Below are 24,011 nucleotides of genomic sequence, written 5' to 3' on the forward strand. Positions count from 1 at the left end.
ATCTTCTACTTGCTTACCCCCCCTGCACCCCCACTGTCAGTGCTGGAAGCCACCACTCAGTGCATTGAGTGGTACTGCTAGGTACTCTGCCCAATAATAAAATTACAACAGGCGAACTACTTAGCAGTCCTGCTTAATGCCCAGAGTGGCGGCTTCCAGCGCTAACAGCGGGACGATGACTGTGGTGGAAAGTAGAACACTTATATTCCCGCACTCAGTGGGTCAAGTAGGTGAGCTGCTGAATCCAGGGGTGTGAATGTTGTACTTGCTTACCCCCACTGTTCCCTCGGTGTCAGTGCTAAAAGCCGCCGCTCAGTGGCTAGGTAGTCCACCAATTATAAAATTACAACGGGCGAACTACTTAGCAGTGCCGCTCAATGCGCTGAGTGGCAGCTGACAGCGGGGGAATAACAGGGAAGGCAATTATAACACATCCCTGAACTCAGCGGATCACCTACTTTTAGCCCATAAACTTAGCTTATAGAGCTAAAAGTTGGTGACGGATTCCCTTCCAGTAGAGGATCTTATGCCTTAGTGTTCGGATTTACTCAGACGATGGGACGTAGGATTTAATTCAATAAGGTTATATATAGAGATGAGCGAGCATTGCCCTTAGCGAGTACCTGCCCACTCGGGAGAAAAGGTTCGGCTGCCGACGCGGGCGACAGGTGAGTTGCGGCAGTCAGCAGGTGGAGAGAGGGAGAGCGAGATCTTCCCTCCATTCCTCCCCGCTCTCCCCCGCAGCTCCCCGCCCGCCGCCAAATCTTTGCTCCCGAGTGGGCAGCTCCTCGCTAAGGGCAATGCTCGATCGAGCAATTGCCCTTAGCGAGTATGCTCGCTCATCTCTAGTTATATATCATTTTGAACACATGGGCCCTGACACGATTGGCTACGGAGCTCTTGGAATCGGCTCTACACTACAGAGTGCTGATGGCTTTGCAAACAAAAGCATCCAATCGGCTTGATGAAAGCTGCAGAAGCTGACATTTAATATGCGCAATTTGTGTCTACAGAGTGAAAAAAAACGGAATTGTTGTTAATTATTCATCATGTTGTTACCTGTGAGTAAGTGTGATACATTACATTTATTGTTGGCTAACGGTTTAATTCATTTATTATGGAAATGTGAAATGGCGATGGCAATTTATCATAAAACCAAGCTAGACGGAGCTGATGTGAGAGGAGTCATCCTTTCCGTGAATGTTACCATCTGCTAGCTCTTAGAACGAAAAAAAAAAAACAAGAAAATGAATCTAAGTGACAAAAAAAAATAAAAAATAAAATAATCCCAAATTTGCTCAGCATGCAGGTAGCAGCATACATACATACCCTCAGAATGTCGGTCTTCAGCTGCAACTCTGTCGGTGGTGCCGAGTGCATCAATCCTAAAAGTGTCCCCATGTCATCATCTCCACTGGGAGACAACATCAATTGCTGGATTACCATGAGTGCGTGCTCTCTACACTGGGGGTACTTGACAATGTTGTGCACACATCGGGCGCCTCCAAACTCCCTGAAGACCCCTAAAGAAATAAAAAGTTCATGTAACAACCCCCATAACTTACATATATATCAATATACAGTAGGTAAGACCTAACACCAACCAGTGTTACAAGGGGAACTACTTCACGTTCCCACTCACCACACAAAGCAAATTTTAGGCTGGGTTCTCAATGGGCGGAGATCCCGCGGTTTGGCAGCAGCGAAAAAGCGCGAGATTTCCGCCGGGAATCCACTGCTTCAAAACTCGCGGCACTTAGCCGCAGGTTTTGAAGCGGTCTGGCCATACGCTCTTCCGCTGCGGCCGGCGCTCCCCTAGAGGGAAAGAAAAGGAATGAACATGGCTGGCTTATCCCGGGATTAGCGGCCGCAAACGGATTTCTGCGGTAAATCTGCCCAGTGTGAACCCAGGGATACATCATCGTGCATCAAGCCTAATGTCTTAAGACCAGTCACCATTATGGTGCTTTATACAAACGATTATTGCCAAGTTTAAACGCACGCACCGACTGAACCACGAACGAGAAGTCGTTCACTTTTCATTTGCCATTTAGTTTTTGCATGCAGAAAACTGAACGACTTCTCGTTTTGTGTAAACAGGCAGTCACTCACTTATGAATGACTGCCTGTTTACTGCAAATGGAAGCGGGTGGGTGGGACAGAGTCTCCATTCATTAAGCCATGCTCCTTCCTGTGTAAAAGCACAGGAATGACCATCACTGGGACAACCTTCCAGACATTGTTTGAACACTTCCATTGAAGGAGAACTCCCCACCTCCCGTGGTAACCTGTTCCACTCATTGATCCCCCTCACTGTCTAATATCTGATTTGTGTCTCCTCCCTTTCAGTTTCATCCCGTTGCTTCTAGTCTTTCCTTGTGCAGATGAGAATAGAGCTGACCCCTCTGCACTGTGACGGCCCCTCAGATATTTGTAGACTGCTATTAAGTCTCCTCTCAGCCTTCTTTTTTGCAAGCTAAACATTCCCAGATCCTTTAACCATTGCTCATAGGACACGATTTGCAGACCGCTCACCATCTTGGTAACTCTTCTCTGAACTTGCTCCAGTTTGTCTATGTCTTTTTTAAAGTGGGGTGCCCAGAACTGGACACAGTATCCCAGATGAGGTCTGACCAAGGAAGAGTAGAGGGGAATAATGATCTCACGTGATCTAGACTCTATGCTTCTCTTAATACATCCCAGAATTGTGTTTGCCTTTTTGGCTGCTGCATCACATTGTTGACTCATGTTCAGTCTATGATCTACTAGTATACCCAAGTCTTTTTCACATGTGCTGCTGCTTAGCCCAATTCTTCCCATTCTGCATGTGCTTTTTTTCATTTTTCTTGCCCAGATGTAGGACTTTGCATTTCTCCTTGTTAAATACCATTCCGTTAGTCGCAGCCCACTGTTCAAGCTTGTCCAGATCTTTTTGAATACTCTCTCTCTTCCCTAGTGTTGGCTATCCCTCCTAGCTTTGTGTCATCGGTAAATTTGATCAGTTTCCCATCAATTCCCTCCTCCAGATCATTTATAAAAATGTTCAACACTAGGCCTAGGACAGAGCCTTGTGGTCCCCACTTGATACATTCCTCCACTTGGATGTGCAGCCATTTATGACCTCTCTTTGAGTATGATCACTCAGCCAGTTGTGAATCCACCTAACAGTTGCCTTGTCAATCCCATATTTGGTCATATTTATACATAATAACAGATTATTTGCTGGATATCCCAAATATGTTATAAACTTCCCCAGAATGCGTTCCTCTAAACTGCGGCTTCAGATGCATCTGCCATATGCTGGATCCCATGGGATCGGTTTTGTCAGCGCTCTGTTATTAGGTTAGAACCAAAGTTGTCAGCTGCTTTTATAATGGAAAACTTCAATAAATGACATACAACCCATGTGTGTAATGACAGACTAGAAAGCCAAAAAGAAGTTCTAAGGAACCATATGTGTGTAGAGTGGTATAGTAATGTGAACACGCTAGCATCATGTTCTGGCCTGCTCGGCGTTCAGTCGGGACATGCATTTACACTGAATGAATCATTCACATTCCCGCTGGATCTGTAAATCTGAACGACCTATCAGCCCGTGTAAAAAGGGCCCTTAGATGATCAGTGATTTATGATCAGCTACTCCCTCATTATGGATACACACAGCACTAATGGCACCCATTGCAAATAATCCAGAATTTTCTATAAAATTTTCATTGGCGCTCTCCATTTATGAAAACTAATTTTAGTAAAAATGTTGCCGATAGGTGGCGCACTAGCAGACCAGGTCTACTGTAACAGATGTCCATCAACGTCAGATATGAAGGACAGCTGGCATGTTGTAGAGTTTAAAGATGACTCGTTGCGTCCAGCGGTGGAAAACATGGTTTTGCGAATGGAGAGCGTTGTTGAAAACCAAGGGGAACTTACTGAACATTCACCTATCAGCAACTTTTTGGCAATTTTTTTTGCCGCATAAATGGCGAACGCATCGTCCGAGTTAGGAAAATTTAATTTCGCTAACCCTGTACTTCAGTAAAAGTCACAGAACAATGCGTTCATCCATAAGATGTTTATTTCCGAAATGCTCCATTCTCCAGACATTACAGATATTGATTCCTCTGTCCTCTGATTGGTTACTGCTCGTTGCCAGGAAAGCAGACCACCTGTTCTATGGAAAGAAATAGCAGAGCTCAACGACAATCGGTGGCCGGGCCAAAAGCTAATCTGCATGGGCTCCCGAAATCCTGGCCCTCGGATTTAGATGCAAGAAGTGCACAAGCGCCGGTTTTCCTGACAATGAGCAGTAAACAATAAGAGGACAGAGGAATCAATACCTGCAGTATCTGGAGAACGGAGCATTTTGGAAATAAACATCTCATGGGTGAATGGGTTGTTTTGCGATTTCGAAAACACAGAAATAAGATTCCCAAGATGGGAATACCCCCTACGAATACTGAATTCTGCATAGCATTATTGTCTAATGGTAGCTGTACAGAGATTAAGTCTATTTCCGACTGTCACATCCCACTTGCTTTACACTGCGGGCATGCAAAGGACGCCAAACACAAGCCCAGATAGAAGCCAGTGCATAAGTTACATTGGAATGGAGTAATCCTTGATACAAACTACAACCGCTAGTGAGAAAAGAAGGTTATTAGTTACAAATCCAGGACAATATCCAGCCAGTTGAAAGACAATTAAAACATTTACTTAGTACTCTTATTATTTACATATTTGCTGAGAAGTCCTGAAATCTTATTGGCCAATCATTAAAGGGCCACTCCCGTGTTTTCTTTTTTTTTTGCGTTCATGACTCGGCTATCCCCACATTACGTACGAGTCAGCTAGTGTTACCTTGGTTAGTTATGGTTTTCTATCTGAAACCTCCAGCCTCTTTCACCTCAGATGGCCATGTGATCTCAGTTCTGACCAGCTCAGATCTACTTGGTTTATACTGTCTGAAACTAGTCAATTTCTCAGTCTGTGTTATGCTATTACATGGGCCCTACAACAGACTGCCTAGAGGTGGACACAGACACTTATATCACAGTTACTGATAATAACCAAACCGCTCCTGTCACACCGTTATAATGGAGGAGATCCCAACTCAGTTTCCTACTTTGCACACTTATCAGCTGTAGCTTATCTAGGCAAATCTAGAAGGTAATGATAATAAAAAACAGTTCCTCCAGCAGGTAGAAATGGTATAGCCTCTAGGTAATGCTGTGCTGATGCACAGTGCGAGGGATTGGCTCTATAGTTATTGGCAACAAGGAAAGACTAGAAGTAATGGGATAAAACTGAAAGGGAGGGGACACAGATTAGATATTAGACAGTGAGGGGGATCAATGAGTGGAACAGGTTACCACAAGAGGTGGTGAGTTCTCCTTCAATGGAAGACTTCAAACAGAGGCTGGACAGACATCTGTCTGGGATGATTTAGTGATCCTGCACTGAGCAGGGGGACCCGATGACCCTGGAGGTCCCTTCCAACTCTATGATTACGGGATTGATACGAAAGTGAAAAAAAAAAATCTCACCATCAAGATGGTGCCCGATAATCATCAGACAGGGGGCTGCACTGCATGGAAGTGGCTGCAATACACTGAGCAAGACCTCCAGAGTGTGACAAGACAATCAGGTGAGGGGTCAGGGATGGAAAACTTGTGTTTTTGCTGGGGTGGCCCTTTAACCCCACACCAGAAGCCAAAACATCTCAGGTATAACACAATGTTGAAAGAAATACTGCTTTTTCCATAATTTAAACCGCACATAGTATAGTATGGAGGGCATGTGGTATACAACACAACATCTCAGCTGAAGGACAACCCCATGCATTTGATATCATTACACCATTTGTAGCACAACTTTACAATCAGTTTCCAGAAAATAGAAGAAAATGATCCATCTAATTTTGCTTCCCTGGCTGTAATACAACTTCACCACAAAAATAGAATTACATTACTACTTTTTTGACTAGGTCAACACCAGACAAACAACCAATTGTTGTGGGTAGGTCTTCTGTGTCAAGAAACTTTGGCCAACTTACCAGCATTGGTATTTGATCCTTGCAGTAAAACTGTAAGCGTTTCCATTACCACTAATGCCAAATGCCTTTGGTCCTCCGTTGACTGTATTACAGTTGTAGACCCTGTTGGAATAAGATCATTATGAGCGGAAAAATACATTTATCATGCAAAATACCCAAAGATAGAGCTTTATCTACGCATTGTGAGAGGAGGCTTCAACCTAAACCTCCTGGAAATTCAGTCCATCTTACATTCATAGGCTCAGAAAGGTCAAAGAACTAAGCTCACAGGAAGATAAAGTTTTCGAGACTTTTGAAGCCAGTCAGATCCATCCTTGACAAATTTAATGGCCACAACCCCCCCCCCCCCCCCCCCAAAAAAAAATTTTACAAAAAGTTAAGATGTCAGGAGTCAATTTCATTGGTCACCTGGCTCCTGTCCAGAGAGGCGCTGATGAATCCACCATAAATAGTATCATGGTGGGGGTTAAGAAGAAAGAATAAGGAGATGCCCAAGTTGCATGATGTGAAATGGTCTCACAATACAACTGCTGTACCACAGAAATATGAATTTGACTTCTAACGACTCAAAAGGTCTTTCAGGAGAATCCGGATAAGACACAAGAATCAAACTCCCTATGCAGGGCCGATTCCATAAGTATGGCACCTGACCAGCAGAGCTGTACTTACTACATGCCGCCAAGTGCCCGGTGAAGGAAGTGCCAAAAGCACGAAGACTGTGGAGGTGAGGGGGAGCGTGGTATCTTCTGAGATCGGCCGTGGAAGTGTAACCGACTTCAAGTCAAAAATCAACAATTGGGCAGATTTTGACTCTTGTGTCTCCTGAGGAAATGCTGTAAAATTTTCCGCTACGGAAATTCCGCAGCATTTCCGCTACGTGTAAACATACCCTTAGAGTAAATATTGACACGACCCTCCGAGCCAGGACAAACAAGAATAGTCGTACCGCTTCTCTGACTACCTGATGCACTACTATGCATAGGTAGTCTAATAGCTCATGCACACTATGGTATTTACGCCATGCGATACGCAGTGAACAGGACCCATTCATGTCAATGGTTTCATTCACATGTGTGTATTTTTCAAGATACGTGATATGCCCTACTTTGAAGCGTATTATGCATTAAATGAGGCACAGACTTAAAAGGGGTTGTCTCGAGGAAGCAGTGAATTTTTTTTTTGCCCAGTCCCCCTAATTAAGCATACATTACTAAGCCCCCCTGTAAATGACTTTTCTAGCTGGTTTGTACTTACAGTTCCAGCGTTTCAGCAACTTATAAAAAGTTTCCCCAAGATGGCCGCCGGCTCTTTTCCCATCGCTTGCTGTAGCCCGACGTGCGCGCTCCCGAGACGCTACCAGCTGTGTCTCCCTGACAACCAGACGCCCCGCAGCCGCCGACCGGACCCCTGGATTGAACGCGGCCGACCAGTCACCCACCGCCAGGCAGCAGGTAACCGGCGCTAGATCCCTGACAACAGACGAAGGCCCCCCCGGCCCAGCGGCAGACCCCCCCCCCCCCCGGCCCAGCGGCAGCCCCCCCCCCGGCCCATCACTTACCTGGGCGGCAGGGCGGCGGGACGGCAGGACGGCGGGACAGCTGGGCGGCTTCTCGGGACAGCTGGGCGGCTTCTCGGGACAGCTGGACGGCTCTGCACCTTCCTCTAACAGAGGATGGTACAGAATGGCCGCTCCAGCGCGCTCCCGAGCAGTGACAGCTCGTCTGCGCATGCGCAGAAGAGCTGTAGCGGGGAGCACACTGAAGCGGCTCGTGCTGAAAGGAGAAGACCGGACTGCGCAAGCGCGTCTAAAAAAGCAAGCCGCCAGCGAATTTAGACGGAACCATGGAGACGAGGACGCCAGCAACGGAGCAGGTAAGTGAATAACTTCTGTATGGCTCATATTTAATGCACGATGTACATTACAAAGTGCATTAATATGGCCATACGGAAGTGTATAGACCCACTTGATTTCGCGAGACCACCCCTTTAAACAACCCAGCGCAAATACACAAGAAACCTGCGTATTTGCGGTGCAAAATACTGAGCCCTTTGGTGCCTTTTTTTTTTTTTTAATTTACACACACAAACCCCTACAGGAAGGGCCAAAGTAGGAAGGGTCATGCGAGTTTCAGACGCGTAAATATGGAGTATTTACATGACTGAAATCCGCATACGGGCGTGTAAATGAGCCCTAAGATACTACATACTGATCCAACTGACCAGCACTTGGTCAATCCAAGCAGGTGTAGTGTCTTAATGATGCATACAGATGTACGGTGTGTATCGGGTAGTCAAGAGAAGCTGGCGAGGCCATCTGGGTTTGTCCAGGGCCGTAGGATTGTTTAAAGCATATACTATTAACCCTTTCCAATCTAATTTTGGGTTCAGGGTTTCCTAAAAGGCTCTCTTTTTGCAGTTATACAACGGTGCCATCCAGTGTGGGTGCGCCAGAGAGGCTCCGACAGCAGAGTGGCTGGTAATAGACGGTAAGAGTACCCCGTCGGATGTCTTGTGACATTGGAGCCGTACAAGCTACGATCATAATTTAGGAAGACGTCAGCCAGTGGATTGGAAAGGGTTAACATCTCAATTAAAATGTTCCATTCTGAAACCACTTCCATTGTATTAGAATAAAGCGAAGCATTAAGACCCTACCTTGTTCTATATACGCTTGCGCGGGGTCTTTCAATACAGCAGCATACTTGTGCAAAAGATTGACCATGACTTCCAAGAGTCCCACCTCTTTGAAGACATCTTTAAAAATGTGGTGGTGCCGAATAAATTTTAGAAGAGTCTTGGTAGCAATAATGCTACAGGAGAAAGAGGTGCTGGACTTTAAGAGAATGCTAACACTTATCAGTTCCTTGCAAGGGATATAGTTCAAGCTGAAGACTACAAACTCGAGCATCTCGAAGTACTTGACTTGGACATCAGGCAGTTTGGTAATCTTCTCAGCCACCTGGGACAGCGTGTGCTGGGACTCCAGAATGAAGTAGTTGGCATTGTCAGACATGTAAATATTGGTGATGGCATCCAAGATGATCTGTGCAAGGTAGCTGGTCTTTGCTTTAAGAAACGCGTTCTGGAGGACCGAAAAGGCTTGAATGTTCCTTACACTCAGACCTGAAAGCCAAAACAGATATATTGTGAATGGTCGCTTAGATGTAACCAATTTCACGCACAACAGTCCTGCACAGTCCCATAACTAATGCTGTTTATAAGGGTCCCTCATATCTACGTGCACCTCTTTTGGAGGTTTAAAGGTGCATTTACATACACAGATGATCGCTCAAAATTACCATTTTGAGCGATCATTTTGCATTAGCTACTAAAGGGCCAATCAGCTCATTAGAAGCTAACTAGCATCATATGTATGTATTTAGAGAACAGCAGGTGGTCTGTTCTCTAAATACATCACTATTGTTCTCCAGCGGGAGAAAAGCTGAAAGAATGTTTTCAGCGCTACCCGCAGAAAAACTCCGCATGCAGTCCCTCTCATCAGGGACGACGGCTCTTAAGCTGAGCTGAACTCAGCGATGGATGAAGAGTGCACTGTAAGTGCACGATGGGCGCATATTAACACGCAACGGCTATCGCTCAAAAGATGGCTTTTGAGTGAATTTTGAGCAATAATCGTTGTGTGTAAAAGGGCCTTTAGTAATAAAAAAAAAAAATAGTAGGACAATAAGGAGATCGTTTCAATTTTGATTTAAGTGTGATGCTACTAAATCACATAGGTTAGTTGCCACCAACAAGAGCCAAAGGATTCCACGATCCAGCAAGACTCTGAAGGATAATCGGTGGATGTAAAGGCATGCTGCAGCTGAATGACCAACGAGAAGTCTTTCGCTTCTCGTTTGTCATTTAGTTTTTGCATGCAGAAATCTGAACGTATCATGCCATGTAGATGGGCAGCATCACTTATGAACGACTGCCTACTTGCTGTGAATGGAGGAGGGTTGGCCAAGACGATCCCGACTCGCTCCTCCTTCATTCACTAGCGATGCTCATTCCTGTATAAGCGCATGGGAACGATTAGCGCTGTAGGCCTCAAATTAGGAGGGTATATTTATTAAAAAGATGCTTGGAAACTACTTGACTTTATATAGGAATCCAGCAATATACACTATGTATTTCGGTCAATGTACTTCTCCATGCCTCTCAATGTCATTAGAGAGTAACACCTTCCCAAACCCACCAGAAGATGAAGTACCTTCTTCTAAATAAAGAAAGCTGTGCAGAGAAGGAACACGGCACCTGTGACAAAGACTTGAGTATGCTAATAAATCACAGACTGAACATGAGTCAACAGTGTGATGCAGAAGCAAAAAAGGCAACAACACAACTGTAGGATGTATTAAGAGAAGCACAGAGTTAAGATCACGTAATTACCCCCCTCTACTCTTCCTTGGTCCCTTCCAACTCTACCATTCTATGAAAGTACACAGTGTTCCTTTCTTCCTTTACAGTTTCATTAAGAAACAGCATGAGCTTTAGAGAATACCGTTAATCATAACGCAACACGGACCCTAAAAAGCATCCAAAATAGCTTAACAGGAGCCATTCATTGCTAATAAGCTTGGAAATGGTAGGTTGAAGTAAGCACTGCAGATAATAGACACTAGCACTACATTATGGGACTTTTCTCCTTCTACATAAATATTCTTAGGGTGTTCGTTTTTAGGACTCCCGTTTTGGCATGATGCAACTGTGTAGCATAGGAAAGCTACCATGATACAATATATAAGGCTCTCAGGATTTTGAAATCCATGTAAATTCAGCTTCTTACCTTTTCCAGCAGGCTGTGGGACGGCAAAGCCTGGCAACAAAAATGGCGCCCCTGTGGTTAAACCAGCCGGTTTCAGTTCATTGACACCGTATGTTGTTAAAGAAGTAATTAGGTTAACCAAGTCCTTCAGTGCATCTTTGGATTCGTTCTCTTTAGCTTGCTCTAGCCTACAGGAAAGACAACATTTCATTTCCTTCATGCAGTATGCATTTAATTGCACCTAAATATAGACCATAATATTACTTCTCTGCAGAGGAAGACATCTGGTGCCGGGGATATACACATACAGTTAGGGCCAGAAATATTTGGACAGTAACACAATTTTCGCGAGTTGGGCTCTGCATGCCACCGCATTGGATTTGAAATGAAGCCTCTACAACAGAATTCAAGTGCAGATTGTAACGTTTAATTTAAAGGGTTGAACAAAAATATGTGATAGAAAATGTAGGAATTGTACACATTTCTTTACAAACACTCCACATTTTAGGAGCTCAAAAGTAATTGGACAAATAAACATAACCCAAACAAAATATTTTTTTTTTTCAATATTTTGTTGCGAATCCTTTGGAGGCAATCACTGCCTTAAGTCTGGAACCCATGGACATCACCAAACGCTGGGTTTCCTCCTTCTTAATGCTTTGCCAGGCCTTTACAGCCGCAGCCTTCAGGTCTTGCTTGTTTGTGGGTCTTTTCGTCTGAAGTCTGGATTTGAGCAAGTGAAATGCATGCTCAATTGGGTTAAGATCTGGTGATTGACTTGGCCATTGCAGAATGTTCCACTTTTTTGCACTCATGAACTCCTGGGTAGCTTTGGCTGTATGCTTGGGGTCATTGTCCATCTGTACTGTGAAGCGCCGTCCGATCAACTTTGCAGCATTTGGCTGAATCTGGGCTGAAAGTATATCCCGGTACACTTCAGAATTCATTCGGCTACTCTTGTCTGCTATTATGTCATCAATAAACACAAGTGACCCAGTGCCATTGAAAGCCATGCATGCCCATGCCATCACGTTGCCTCCACCATGTTTTACAGAGGATGTGCTGTGCCTTGGATCATGTGCCGTTCCCTTTCTTCTCCAAACTTTTTTCTTCCCATCATTCTGGTACAGGTTGATCTTTGTCTCATCTGTCCATAGAATACTTTTCCAGAACTGGACTGGCTTCTTGAGGTGTTTTTCGGCAAATTTAACTCTGGCCTGTCTATTTTTGGAATTGATGAATGGTTTGCATCTAGATGTGAACCCTTTGTATTTACTTTCATGGAGTCTTCTCTTTACTGTTGACTTAGAGACAGATACACCTACTTCCCTGAGAGTGTTCTGGACTTCAGTTGATGTTGTGAACGGGTTCTTCTTCACCAAAGAAAGTATGCGGCGATCATCCACCACCGTTGTCTTCCGTGGACGCCCAGGCCTTTTTGAGTTCCCAAGCTCACCAGTGAATTCCTTTTTTCTCAGAATGTACCCGACTGTTGATTTTGCTACTCCAAGCATGTCTGCTATCTCTCTGATGGATTTTTTCTTTTTCAGCCTCAGGATGTTCCGCTTCACCTCAATTGAGAGTTCCTTTGACCGCATGTTGTCTGGTCACAGCAACAGCTTCCAAATCCAAAACCACACACCTGGAATCAACCCCAGACCTTTTAACTACTTAATTGATTACAGGTTAACGAGGGAGACGCCTTCTGAGTTAATTGCAACCCTTAGAGTCCATTGTCCAATTACTTTTGGTCCCTTGAAAAAGAGGAGGCTATGCATTACAGAGCTATGATTCCTAAACCCTTTCTCCGATTTGGATGTGGAAACTCTCATATTGCAGCTGGGAGTGTGCACTTTCAGCCCATATTATATATATAATTGTATTTCTGAACATGTTTTTGTAAACAGCTAAAATAACAAAAGTTGTGTCACTGTCCAAATATTTCTGGCCCTAACTGTATACTGTTATATAGGCAAACTTTTCAGTTTACACAAAAACATGCTCCGGTGTTACACTGTAACATCATTCCCCATACAATAAACATGATTGGCCATCTGCGTTGGAACCCCGGCCGGTGGTTCCATCGTAGATCTGGGTGAAAATCCCGGAAGCTGCATGCAACACCTTTTCTACCGTCCAAAAGCCGGGCAGGTGACGGAAAGTGGGCGAATCCCATTATAGTCGATGTGCTTCGACCGGCGCTCTTCGGTTGGGCCTAGAGATAGAACAATTTAGCTACGGACATTCCCTGAACGGAGCAGGAAAGCGAAATCCCCAGTGTAGATTTGAAAAAAACCTAAATACGATTTTTAGTTTTTATAGATTATACAAAGTGCTTGAATACCTACATCATTTTAGCCTGAAAGGGATCATACATCCTACCAGAAGATACCAGGATGGCTGGGATATATAGCCATGTGCTGCAGCTAGGTGTGTAAATTATTAGTAACAGAGCCATCATTTGTTCCAATCTTACTTGATTTTTACATACGGTTGATAAAACATTCCATTAGTACCTAGAAACAATGAGGAAAATTCCAACTAAAATGGTAAAAAAAAATAAAAAAAGGGGCATAGTTGGATTCCCCTCTCCTCATTTGACCATTAACACATAGTAACATTGCAAAGTGAATACCAACTCAAAAGTTGTAAAAAGTTCTTTGCAAGTTCAAAAAGGTTACAAACTGACATATTGGATGATGTGAAGAGCAAGCGAGGCAGAGTGTGCAAGAACCCAACCATAGCTGGTTGACCGTACTTCAATTCAAGGCTTATTAGTAGAGATGAACGAATATACTCATTTCGAGTAATTACTCGATCAAGCACCGCGATTTTCGAGTACTTCAGTACTCGGGTGAAAAGATTCGGGGGGCGCCGGTAGGCGGGGGGAGGCGTGGCGGAGTGTGGGGTAGCAGCGGGGAACAGGGGGGAGCCCTCTCTCTCTCCCTCTCGCCCCCACTCCGCGCTGCAACCCCCCACTCACCCACGGCGCCCCCCGAATCTTTTCACCCGAGTACGGAAGTACTCGAAAATCGCGGCGCTTGGGCGAAAAAGGGGCGTGGCCGAGTAGGTTCGCTCATCTCTACTTATTAGTAAACTTTCATCCATAGACTACCCTAAATATTAAAGGAAATCTTCCCTTATGGAAAACCATCCTTAAAAGGAGAAAGTACCCCATTTTAGGTTTACCGGAAGCAGGAAGGGATGCTACTAGAGATGAGAGAGCATACTCGCTAGGGGCAATTGCTCGAGCGAGCATTGCCCTTAGCGAGTACCTGCCTGCTTGAGAGAAAAGGTTCGGCTGCCGGCGCGGGGGAGCGGTGAGTTGCGGCAGTCAGCATGTGGGAGCGGGGAGAGAGATCTCCCCTCCATTCCTCCCCGCTCTCCTCCGCAGCTCCCTGCCCGCCTCCGGCAGCCGAACCTTTTCTCTCGAGCAGGCAGGTACTCGCTAAGGGCAATGCTCGCTCGAGTACTTGCCCTTAGAGAGTATGCTCGCTCATCATTAGCTGCTACCAGTAAAGAAAGGGGACTTCAGCAGCACAAACCTTTTATTGAATCCCCTTTTCACGTCAATGAGAACGTTGTACTACAAGATAGGAGGCCATTTACATGCAGGAACAAAATTACTATAGGTTTGCCATGGAGGTAATCACTGGTGACTTTTCTGAATAGCGAGTCACCCAAATTGTTAACAAACCTACAATAAAATAGGCAACCCTAGAATGTCATTGTATCCGTTGTATTAAAATGTAAAGTTTCCGGTTCAGTGCCCATATGTAAAGAATTATTCACACATCCAGAAAAATACATCCAGCACAAAGAGTTAATATCTGCAAATCTGCAATGATGTGGAAACTTTGAAGATGGTCCGAGAAGGACCTTATAAGTGTAGATCAAAGCCGGAATCAAAATCCCCAAGCTTAATTAGTAGCATCTTCCAGCAAATGAAAACTAATCCTATAAAAGTAAGTAGCCCTTTAGTATTAACAAAAAGGCACAAAAAGGTCAACCACCGTTCTCAGGAAACGGATACATTTTACTCTGGTCAATTACCAAGAGTGCTAATTTTTTTTTCCCACTCTGTCCTTTTTTCGTGAAATTTACTTTCCTGGTCCACTATCAAAAGATATCCATGACCGACATAAGTTACATGTCCTCTCTGACTCAATACAGTGCAATTTTCTAATATTAGGGCACTCAAAAAAATTTTTGGGCCGCAGATGGGACTATAGTACCAAAACAGATCCAGAATAGATTTTTTATTGTTTGATCTCTAAGGAAAAATGTGCAGAAATACCAAATACTAGAAGCTAAACCAAGCAAATTCATGCAAAAAAATCCTCCAACTGTGTATAAAGAGCCTACATACGTACTTGCTGTCTACTAGGCTCCCCATGTTTATTCTAGTAGGTCTGCCGCACCTAACTGGCAGAAATCTAGTTATTTCAGCTCAAAGTCACTTGCCAGTCATAGACTCTCATACCACTACTAGGGGTGACCGACTATTGTATGCGATGGCCCCATAAACCATTACACCAGCAGTGGGGGCAGTGTGCCGCTCCACAGCAAAGCCAGGATTGAGGTGCTCACCCCTAGGTCTTCAGACACGAACACGATAGTCGTTGGTACCCAAACTAAACCTAGATTCGTTACTAAAGACAGCCTGGTTCCACTCTGTGGCAGTTCAGTTTCGTTGTTGACTGCTCCACTGAAAATGGAGGACACTCTGGGTTTCAAAAGGTAGTACACATAAAGCGTGCTGTGAGACCAATGGTCTGTCAGCCAAGTGCCTGGAAACAGTTTTGACAGACACAGGAACATAAAGATGGCACCCCCTGTCTTTAGATGGCGGACAATGAAACAGTTGAAGCTGCTTGTACTTGTTAGACCATCACACAATCCTCTCTGGTGGTCTGTCGAGGGGGTCTTGAGCCCGGTAACATTGAGTGCATGCCCCTATGCATCCACTGGTCCCAACACCTCCTAACAGTTTGGTCAGAACGGTCGGTGGGGGACAATTTGTTGATCCAACCATCCAGCTTCTTGCATTCCAATAATGAGCCCCCTCTTAAACTCGTAACTTTTGGACTGCGTCGTAGAGGAGTCTAGTGGTCAACAAGGTCTACACAAGTGGAAGGTCACTACACACAAGGAGCCTCTGAGAGCCTTTAGGCTGGGTTTACACGGGGCGTAATTACCGAGGACTTTCTGTGCAAACTTTCTGCACGGAAATTCGGCCCACGGCTTTTTATCCCGGGATTAGCCAGCAAAGTGGACGAAATTTGAGAAATCTCGTCCACATGCTGCGGACAATCTGCTGCGGCCAAGCCACGCTGAAATTGACATGCTGCGCGGAATTTAAAGACGTGGCATGCCAATTCTTTCTCTGGCCGCGGGTTTTGAAGCTCCATTTCTCACGCAGTATTTCCATGCAGTCATCCCACGAGATTTTGGTCCAGTGTGACCCCAGCCTTATATGCCAAGAGGGGAACCCCTTTTAGGGCCTCAGGTGGCAAAACGGTTCATCTAATCACACCACAACTCTCCCGAATTTTGCAACAAAATGACAACTTCTGAGAAACAGCATACATGTTCTAGCTGCACTGTGTATTGAGAATTATGGTTAGAGATGAGCGAGTATACTCGCTAAGGTACATTACTCGAGCGAGTAGTGCCCTAGCCGAGTATCTCCCCGCTCGTCTCTAAAGATTCGGGGGCCGGCGGCGGACGGGGAGCGCCGGAAGAGAGCGGGGAGGAACGGAGAGCAGATCCCTCTCCCTCCCCCCCGCCGCAACTCACCTGTTACCTGCGCCGGCCCCCGAATCTTTAGAGACGAGCGGGGAGATACTCGGCTAAGGCACTGCTCGCTCGAGTAATGTGCCTTAGCGAGTATACTCGCTTATCTCTAATCATGATATATATTTAATGAGCCGGGTTTCATGGCTATTTTTGCAGTCTTTGTTTCTCTTGCAAATTTCTTGCCGAATTCAGGGTCATATCTGATCAGCGCAAAGTGGGCTCTCCAACCTTCCTCTGAAGAGATGTAATCATTAGGCTACATTATGCCCTTTATCATATGGGAAATCAGATCAATCCATTCTCAAATTAAATATTAGGCAACGAGAACTTAATTAAACACATCAGAATTGGTGAATGGTCACGGCATTTCCAGGTACAGGGGTTGCGGAAGTAAAAAGACCCAGCCATATAAGCCATCAGAACAATAATTAGGTGCTGAAGTGGCTCACATTAAAAAACTTTTAAAGGTTTTAACCCTTTCCAATCCACTGTCTGATGTCTGAAGACATTATGATTTAAGGCTGTAGAAAGACGTCCGTCGGGGTTCTCTTCCTGTATATTGCCAGCCTCTTTGCTGTCGGAGCCTATCCAACACGTCACTTCATGCAGTACTGGCTTTAGCCATCAGATAGCGCCATTGTATAATGACAGTAGAAGAGTAAGCCCCCCTAGGAAAACCAGGATACAAATTGGATAGGAAAGGGTTAAAAAAAATTATGGCCCCTTCCTTTCAAACACAGCACCACAATTGACCACAGGTTGCAGGTGGCCTTGCAGCTCAGCCCCATTCACTTCAATAGGAGCTGAGTTGCCATACCAGAAACCCCCCTAGGACAGGTGTGGGGCAATGTTTTTTGCTTGTTTTTTTTTTTTTTTTTTAAAGCGGACTTTTTTTCATTAATGTGGACAACCCTTTCAATGTAATAGGTGGAGCTAGCTTATGCACCATAACAAAAATGTACATCGATTTATTATAATAGGTCAGCCTTAGATAAAGAAGTATATAAAGTCAATGACGATTAGGTTGTGGGCGCAGGTATAGTATCCGGAGGAAAGTGGTTACTAGACCCTTACCTATGAGGTGCCACTTATAATATTGGTCACTTCTTACATGATAGAGGAACCTTTTGAGCCTCATCGGGCGCCGGGCTTTGGTGTGACTGCCATCTCTATAGCTGCGCCCCCGACAGCAACTTTTTCTCATCGGGGCCCAAGACCTAGTCGATAGCGATGAGTTTGGTTCCACAGTGGCTTCAGTCTATGAAATGGTTCAACGTGTCCCCACCGGCTCAGATATCTAGAGCAGCTGTTATATTCGAGGCACGTAAGAAGCTGCCAGCAAAGTGTCTATCTCCAGCTAGAAAATAATAGCGGTAATAGCAGAGCCATGCATCAGCTTTGGTTTCTGGTTCTTTGAACTTTAGATATATTTGTCCGCTTGTTCACCAGGTTTGTGTTTCAGAGTGTGAAGCATCGGGCACCTCTGTGATAAGCAGCCTTTGTCAGAGTATAATTGCCGCCGCAATCTGGTTACTGCAGTGCCCCGATAAAGAGAACATTCGGAAGAATTGAAGGGAGCAGCTTCCTGCGTGCACCAACATTTATCAGAGCAGTAAAACCTGCGGACACGTGGATCTATAGCTACAGAAAGAGAATGCCGATATCGGAAATCAGAAGATTGCTACCATTAACTAAATAGTGGCTGCCAGACAAGATTATCATCAGGCAGCTTATCTGGTTTCCGACAGCCTGAGGCCAGCTTCACACAGGTGTAGACGTATTTATGTGCACATTTGCGCGATGGGCGTTTTTTGCGTATTTTACTGTATTACTGCGTGCACATGTCCTGTGTATTTGTACGCAGAATGTATAGAGGAATGTTGGCTGAACACGTCGATTCCCATAGAAACAGACAACCATGTGATGTGTATGGGGGTGTCTCGACTCTCCGCACCAGATGTCAAGAACAAAGGTCCCACATGTGAGATTTTACCACGCCCAATCCTTGTGTCCTCAAGGAAGATAAGCTGCTGGCAGGTGCTTATTCCCCCTCTCCATTGAGTACATGTTGGACAGGTAGGAGCAATAACGGTTGGCTGAGCTAATATTTGGCCGAGAGCTGTCTGAAGTATATGGCCAGCTTAAAAGCTGTTGCCCCATGATGTGGTATCTGCACGCAACCAAAACCCACCCACCCGATGGTCACAGGATGTTGCCTATGAGGCCAACAAGGTCGTGCAGCCACTGGCTGCCATGGGTGTGCAGGGTGAGGATCGCATGACCCTTACCACACTGGGAGGCCTAAGGACTCACTCACAAGACGGTACATCTCCCATGTATTACGCTCATAAAATACTCAGTACACAGCAAATTTTACATGTACATGCATATATTAGATCCCCATAGCCTATATTAGTACGTAATACACACCAAAACAGGGCATGTTACTTTTTTTTTTCATGGGTGTGGAAAAATTAAAAAAAAAAACCACAGGTGTGAGTGGCCCAATAGAAATCAATGGGCTTTTAGCACAAAATGATACGCCCATGTGAGTCAGCTCTTAGTCCTCGAGTAGTCCCTTTCTGTCAAATATAGATTTTTCAATTCATTATGGGTTTGAACATCTTTGTGTAGTGCCCAGAATTAGGGGCCCCTCCAGCACTGAATCTTAGTCATTCTCTCCGGTCACTGTTGAGGGTGGTGTATAGTTATATGTATCAACACAAAACAGCGCGAAAAAGGGTTAATGTCTGGAAATTGTATCAGTCTCATCTAGTTATGTGTATTATCTGTCCTAACTTCTGTATGAACACACTAAATACTGTGTCAGGTGTTAGGGGAGGAGTTCGAGAGAGTTGAGGAGAGAAGGGAGAGAAGTGAAATAGAGATGAGGGAGAGAAGGGAGAGAAGTGAAATAGAGATGAGGGAGAGAAGGGAGAGAAGTGAAATAGAGATGAGGGAGAGAAGGGAGAGAAGTGAAATAGAGATGAGGGAGAGAAGGGAGAGAAGTGAAATAGAGATGAGGGAGAGGAGGGAGAGAAGTGAAATAGAGATGAGGGAGAGGAGGGAGAGAAGTGAAATAGAGATGAGGGAGAGGAGGGAGAGAAGTGAAATAGAGAGGAGGGAGAGGAGGGAGAGAAGTGAAATAGAGAGGAGGGAGAGGAGGGAGAGGAGGGAGAGGAGGGAGAGGAGGGAGAGGAGGGAGAGGAGGGAGAGGAGGGAGAGGAGGGAGAGGAGGGAGAGGAGGGAGAGGAGGGAGAGGAGGGAGAGGAGGGAGAGGAGGGAGAGGAGGGAGAGGAGGGAGAGGAGGGCTGCTCCTGCCGAGGCTGCCGATAATCTGCGGGCGGATCACGCTCTGTAAAGCTTTCTATAGCATTGCTTTGTAAAGCACAATCCTAGCAATTCTCCGCTCGCGGGATTTAAACAGTGGCATGCTGCGATAGGCTCACCACAGAGAATCGTGGCAAGGTGTTAAATAGGCTCACGGAGGAGGCCTGGCAGCTCTTGCCCTTCATCCCTTGCGGCGGCATATCGCTAGCGATATTCCGCCTTGACCTTGGCCAGGGGAACCTTATATTGGACAATTGACATTCTCCTTATGGCCTTCCTTTGGATCAACACGATCATAGGTTGGATTTGTTGAGCCTGTGTCTATTTCTACCTTATCAACTAACTAACTAGAAGAAAAAGTGTGATTACAGTCTAAGTTTTCATTGTTAGGTTGGTTTCACATCTGCGTTTGTTCTTCAGTAGAGATGAGCGAGCGTACTCGCTAAGGCAAACTACTCGAGCGAGTATTGCCTTATTCGAGTACTTGCCCGCTCGTCTCTAAAGACTTAGCTGCCAGCGCGGGTGACAGGTGAGTTGCGGGAGTGAGCAGGGAGGAGCGAGGGGGTGGGGGGGGGGGGGGGACGGACAGAGGGAGAGAGAGATCTCCCCTCCGTTCCTCCCTGCTCTCCCCCGCCGCCAGCCGAATCTTTAAAGACGAGCGGGCAGGTACTTGAGTAAGGCACTACTCGCTCGAGTAGTTTGCTTTAGCGAGTACGCTCGCTCATCTCTATTCTTCAGTCTTTGTTTTCAATCTTTGTAAATAAAAAAACTAGACCCATAGAGAGCAATACATCTTTTGTTCTCAGTTTGACTCCATTCCGTTCACTTTCCGTTTTTCTGAGCAGAAAAAAAAAAAAAAGTGCAGCCTACACAGTTAGGCTGCATTCACACAGGGCGGATTTGCCGCGGTTCTGCCGCAGCAGATCCGCCCGCGGCAAAACGACCCACGGCCGCTAATCTCGGGATTAGCCAGCCATGTGGACGAGGTTTCTCAGAAAGGTTTCAAAAGATTGAGCATGTCTGTTTACAGTCTTTTTTTGTTTATTTATGTTACGGCCGCGCTCTCCTCTATGGGAGAGCCGGCCGCAACGGAAAAGCATGCGGCCGGACCACTTCAAAGCCGCTGCGGCGGTTCTCCCAGCGGAAATCTCGCGGTTTTTGCTGCGGCCAAACCGCGAGGTTTCCGACGGGAATCCGCCGTGTGTGAACCCTGCCTTATTGTTCTAGGACAAAAAAATGGAAGAGAAGGGGGAGGAAGAAGCCCAGCCACCACCCACCGGCCAGGAGTGTGCACTGTGTGGCTTAGAAGGAGAGCTCTGGTAGACCTACCAAAGTGACACTTGTGGAGTGTGAGAAGACCTCCAATAACCAGCTACTCTACCCCAAAAAAGGTATTTGCATGCATCAGTTCTGCTTCAGTTTGTAGTCAGTCCACATTCAGTTAAAAACTGATCGGTTTTAAAGGGACTTCACTACGCGGGTGTGAAACCGCCCTTAAACTCCTAACAGATTTATATTCAAACAAACAGAAGCCAAACTTCCCAAATACTGCATTTTGTTTATAACTGCCGAAGCTAGAAAAACAGTTATTCTAGCAAGTTGCTTGTTACCTTGGAAGGAGGCGAGGAGTGACATGCATATCAAGTTGTCTTCTCGCCTATGATTTGCTTAAGAGCTAAACTCAAAGCACGGATACTTCTCATCACTGTTTCTATAGTGATGTATGAAGAGCTGCCAATCCACTTAAAGGTTGACAATAGATCCTGTGAATTTGGTCTCTTTTGTCTTTTCTGGACGTTGCTTTAAACACTTGTGATGTGATGGTGATGGCTGCACCCGGTCTACTGTTAGCAACCTTAAGAGGGGATTTTCACTACAGGCATCAGAGGGGTGATGGGGTGAATGGAGCTGTGCTGCACAGTCGGTGGCTGGGAGTCCTGCCGGGCAGTGAAGGGTGCAACAGTGCCGAACCAACAATGCTCAACCTTCATTCTCAGGATCGTGGGGCTCTCGGCAATCAGACACCTTCTGATCAAAAGGTAATGGCATTTTCTAACGCAGATCATGACCATTCATGAAAGTGGATGGAGCTGTAATATAGCCCCCTGCACAGTCGGTGGCTGGGAAAGCTATAGTGCACTGAAGGGTGCAACATTGCCAAACAAACGCTGTTCAACCTTTCTTCTCAGGACCATGGGCCTTCTGGTAATTGGACCCCTTCTGATCAGCATTTTCTGTTGATGGGTCATGATCTTCGGAGATGGAAAGACCCTTTAAAAGGCATACGGATAGGATAGAACATCAATGCCTCTTTAGGTGGGAATATTCCCTTCCCCCAAATTCTGCTTTCCGACTCCGTTCGGGAAGCAACAAAGGAAAATCCCCAAACAGCTCAGTCTCTGGATGGAACCGAACAGTGCTGGACGGACTCAATTGACTATAATGGGGTTCGTTCGGTTCTCACTCAGCTGCCCGACTTTTGGGCAACAGAGCTTTTACTTGCGGTATTTTGAGCCGGATCTGTGACAGAACCTCTGATTGGAGGTTTCCAGTGCTCATACCTCCAATGAAAAAAAAAATGTAACGTAAGCCTACAACCAAGTTTTCCATAATACCAATTTATTTCATGGGATGCTCTTATTTTCACCTTGGATAAGGGACTGGGAGCGGTCCTCAAGGTCAAAGCAGGTCCTTGCTGCTGACCTTCCACTAACTGACAACTGTCATAAACGTTATTTGTAGAACTCTTGTAACTGCGCCATTAGAGGCGCCATATGTTCCATAAAGTAGGACGGTGTCTGCTAAGGACAACCCTGGTTTCAAGCAGATCTGCTGATCACCGACCAGTGTAGTACCAAAGCTGTAGCGATTATACGATATTGCTTGGTTTTAGCTATGGTTATTACAGCTAAAGAAAAAGCAAAAAACACTGGTGTGAACCAGCCAATAGCAGAGGGGCTTATAGATTAGGAGACCCCCAACGAAACACACTTTTTTTTAACTGAATAAACCATTTAAAAGTACCGATGCCCTTTATCCTTAGGACAGGCCATCAATAGTAGAACTGAAGGAGTCTGCTGTCTATGACCCCCTCTGATCAGCTGTTCCCTGATCAGCTGCACTTGTTCACTGAGCCATATGTGCAGGAAGCAGATAGCTCCATTCAAACTGCAGTGGTCAGGCTTGGTATAACAGGCAATAAGAACCTTGCCTGTAATACGAAGTCTGGCCACTGCAGGAAGATAGAGCTGTCCGTTTCCTGCACAAATCATCTTAGTACACAATCGCGGCGGTCCAGCAAACAGCTGATCAGTCCTGTGCAACGGATTCCTACCGTTCTACTATCGATAACCCATCCAGCGGACACACCATCAACAGTTTACAACTGGTTGACCAATTTAATAGGGTATGAAATCAAACAACTGCTTTTGGAACCTGACAGTTACCCGACTGATTTGTAATTGGCGCAACCACAATACTGCGATGTCACGAGGCTTACCTCAGTAGGAGGTCAGAGAGGAAGATGTATCCTTGGCATATTCTAAAGTCATCCAGCAGTGTCTGAGATACATCACTGGAGTCTTTAAGAAAGCAGGAAAGCCCTGCGAACATCTCCACAATTTCCAGCGGGGACAGATCGTTTGACTGCTGCATGTTTTGGACGCATGTGGCCAGGCATTCTTTCTCTGCGGGAGAAGAAGGTGACGTCAATCCAACAACAAGGTTTAAAATAGACAAGTAGCACCTATTCTACAAAGTGGCACTTAATAAATGGAGCGTGTGTCATTGCTCTTCTTGCATCGAGTATGCACTGGGTAGGCTGACCATGTTTTCCTCCGAGGGATGACTCATTCCCTCCAGAATGGAAGAGTCAGGACAAAAGGAATTGGGAAAAGCGGCTCATTTGCAGGCAGATGAAAATCTCAGTTTTCTACTGCAAACATGAAAAGGATCACGGAATGGACATTCAACGAGGAGACGGCTGCTTCCCTTACAAGAATCCAGCCGGCGGAGTAACAAGTAGATGTTTCAGGGACAATAGACTGCCTTTTCAGAAGCCGACAT

The 24,011-nt window shown here is 45.5% G+C and overlaps 1 protein-coding gene across 2 annotated transcripts in view; it reads right to left on the reverse strand.

Annotated features, from left to right (window-relative positions):
• WDFY3 (WD repeat and FYVE domain containing 3) overlaps positions 1-24,011 on the reverse strand; it is a 279,283-nt gene that overhangs the window by 145,749 nt on the left and 109,523 nt on the right. For both annotated transcript variants that reach the window (XM_066574359.1, XM_066574358.1), the window contains exons 9-13: positions 23,446-23,632; positions 10,839-11,005; positions 8,705-9,172; positions 6,050-6,151; positions 1,330-1,523 (exon numbers count right to left, since the gene is read on the reverse strand). In XM_066574359.1, coding sequence (XP_066430456.1) covers positions 1,330-1,523; positions 6,050-6,151; positions 8,705-9,172; positions 10,839-11,005; positions 23,446-23,632 — 1,118 coding nt within the window. The remainder of the gene's footprint in view (positions 1-1,329; positions 1,524-6,049; positions 6,152-8,704; positions 9,173-10,838; positions 11,006-23,445; positions 23,633-24,011) is intronic.

This window comes from Eleutherodactylus coqui, chromosome 7, assembly GCF_035609145.1.
Source record: "Eleutherodactylus coqui strain aEleCoq1 chromosome 7, aEleCoq1.hap1, whole genome shotgun sequence".
In the NCBI taxonomy this organism is placed as follows: Eukaryota; Metazoa; Chordata; class Amphibia; order Anura; family Eleutherodactylidae; genus Eleutherodactylus; species Eleutherodactylus coqui.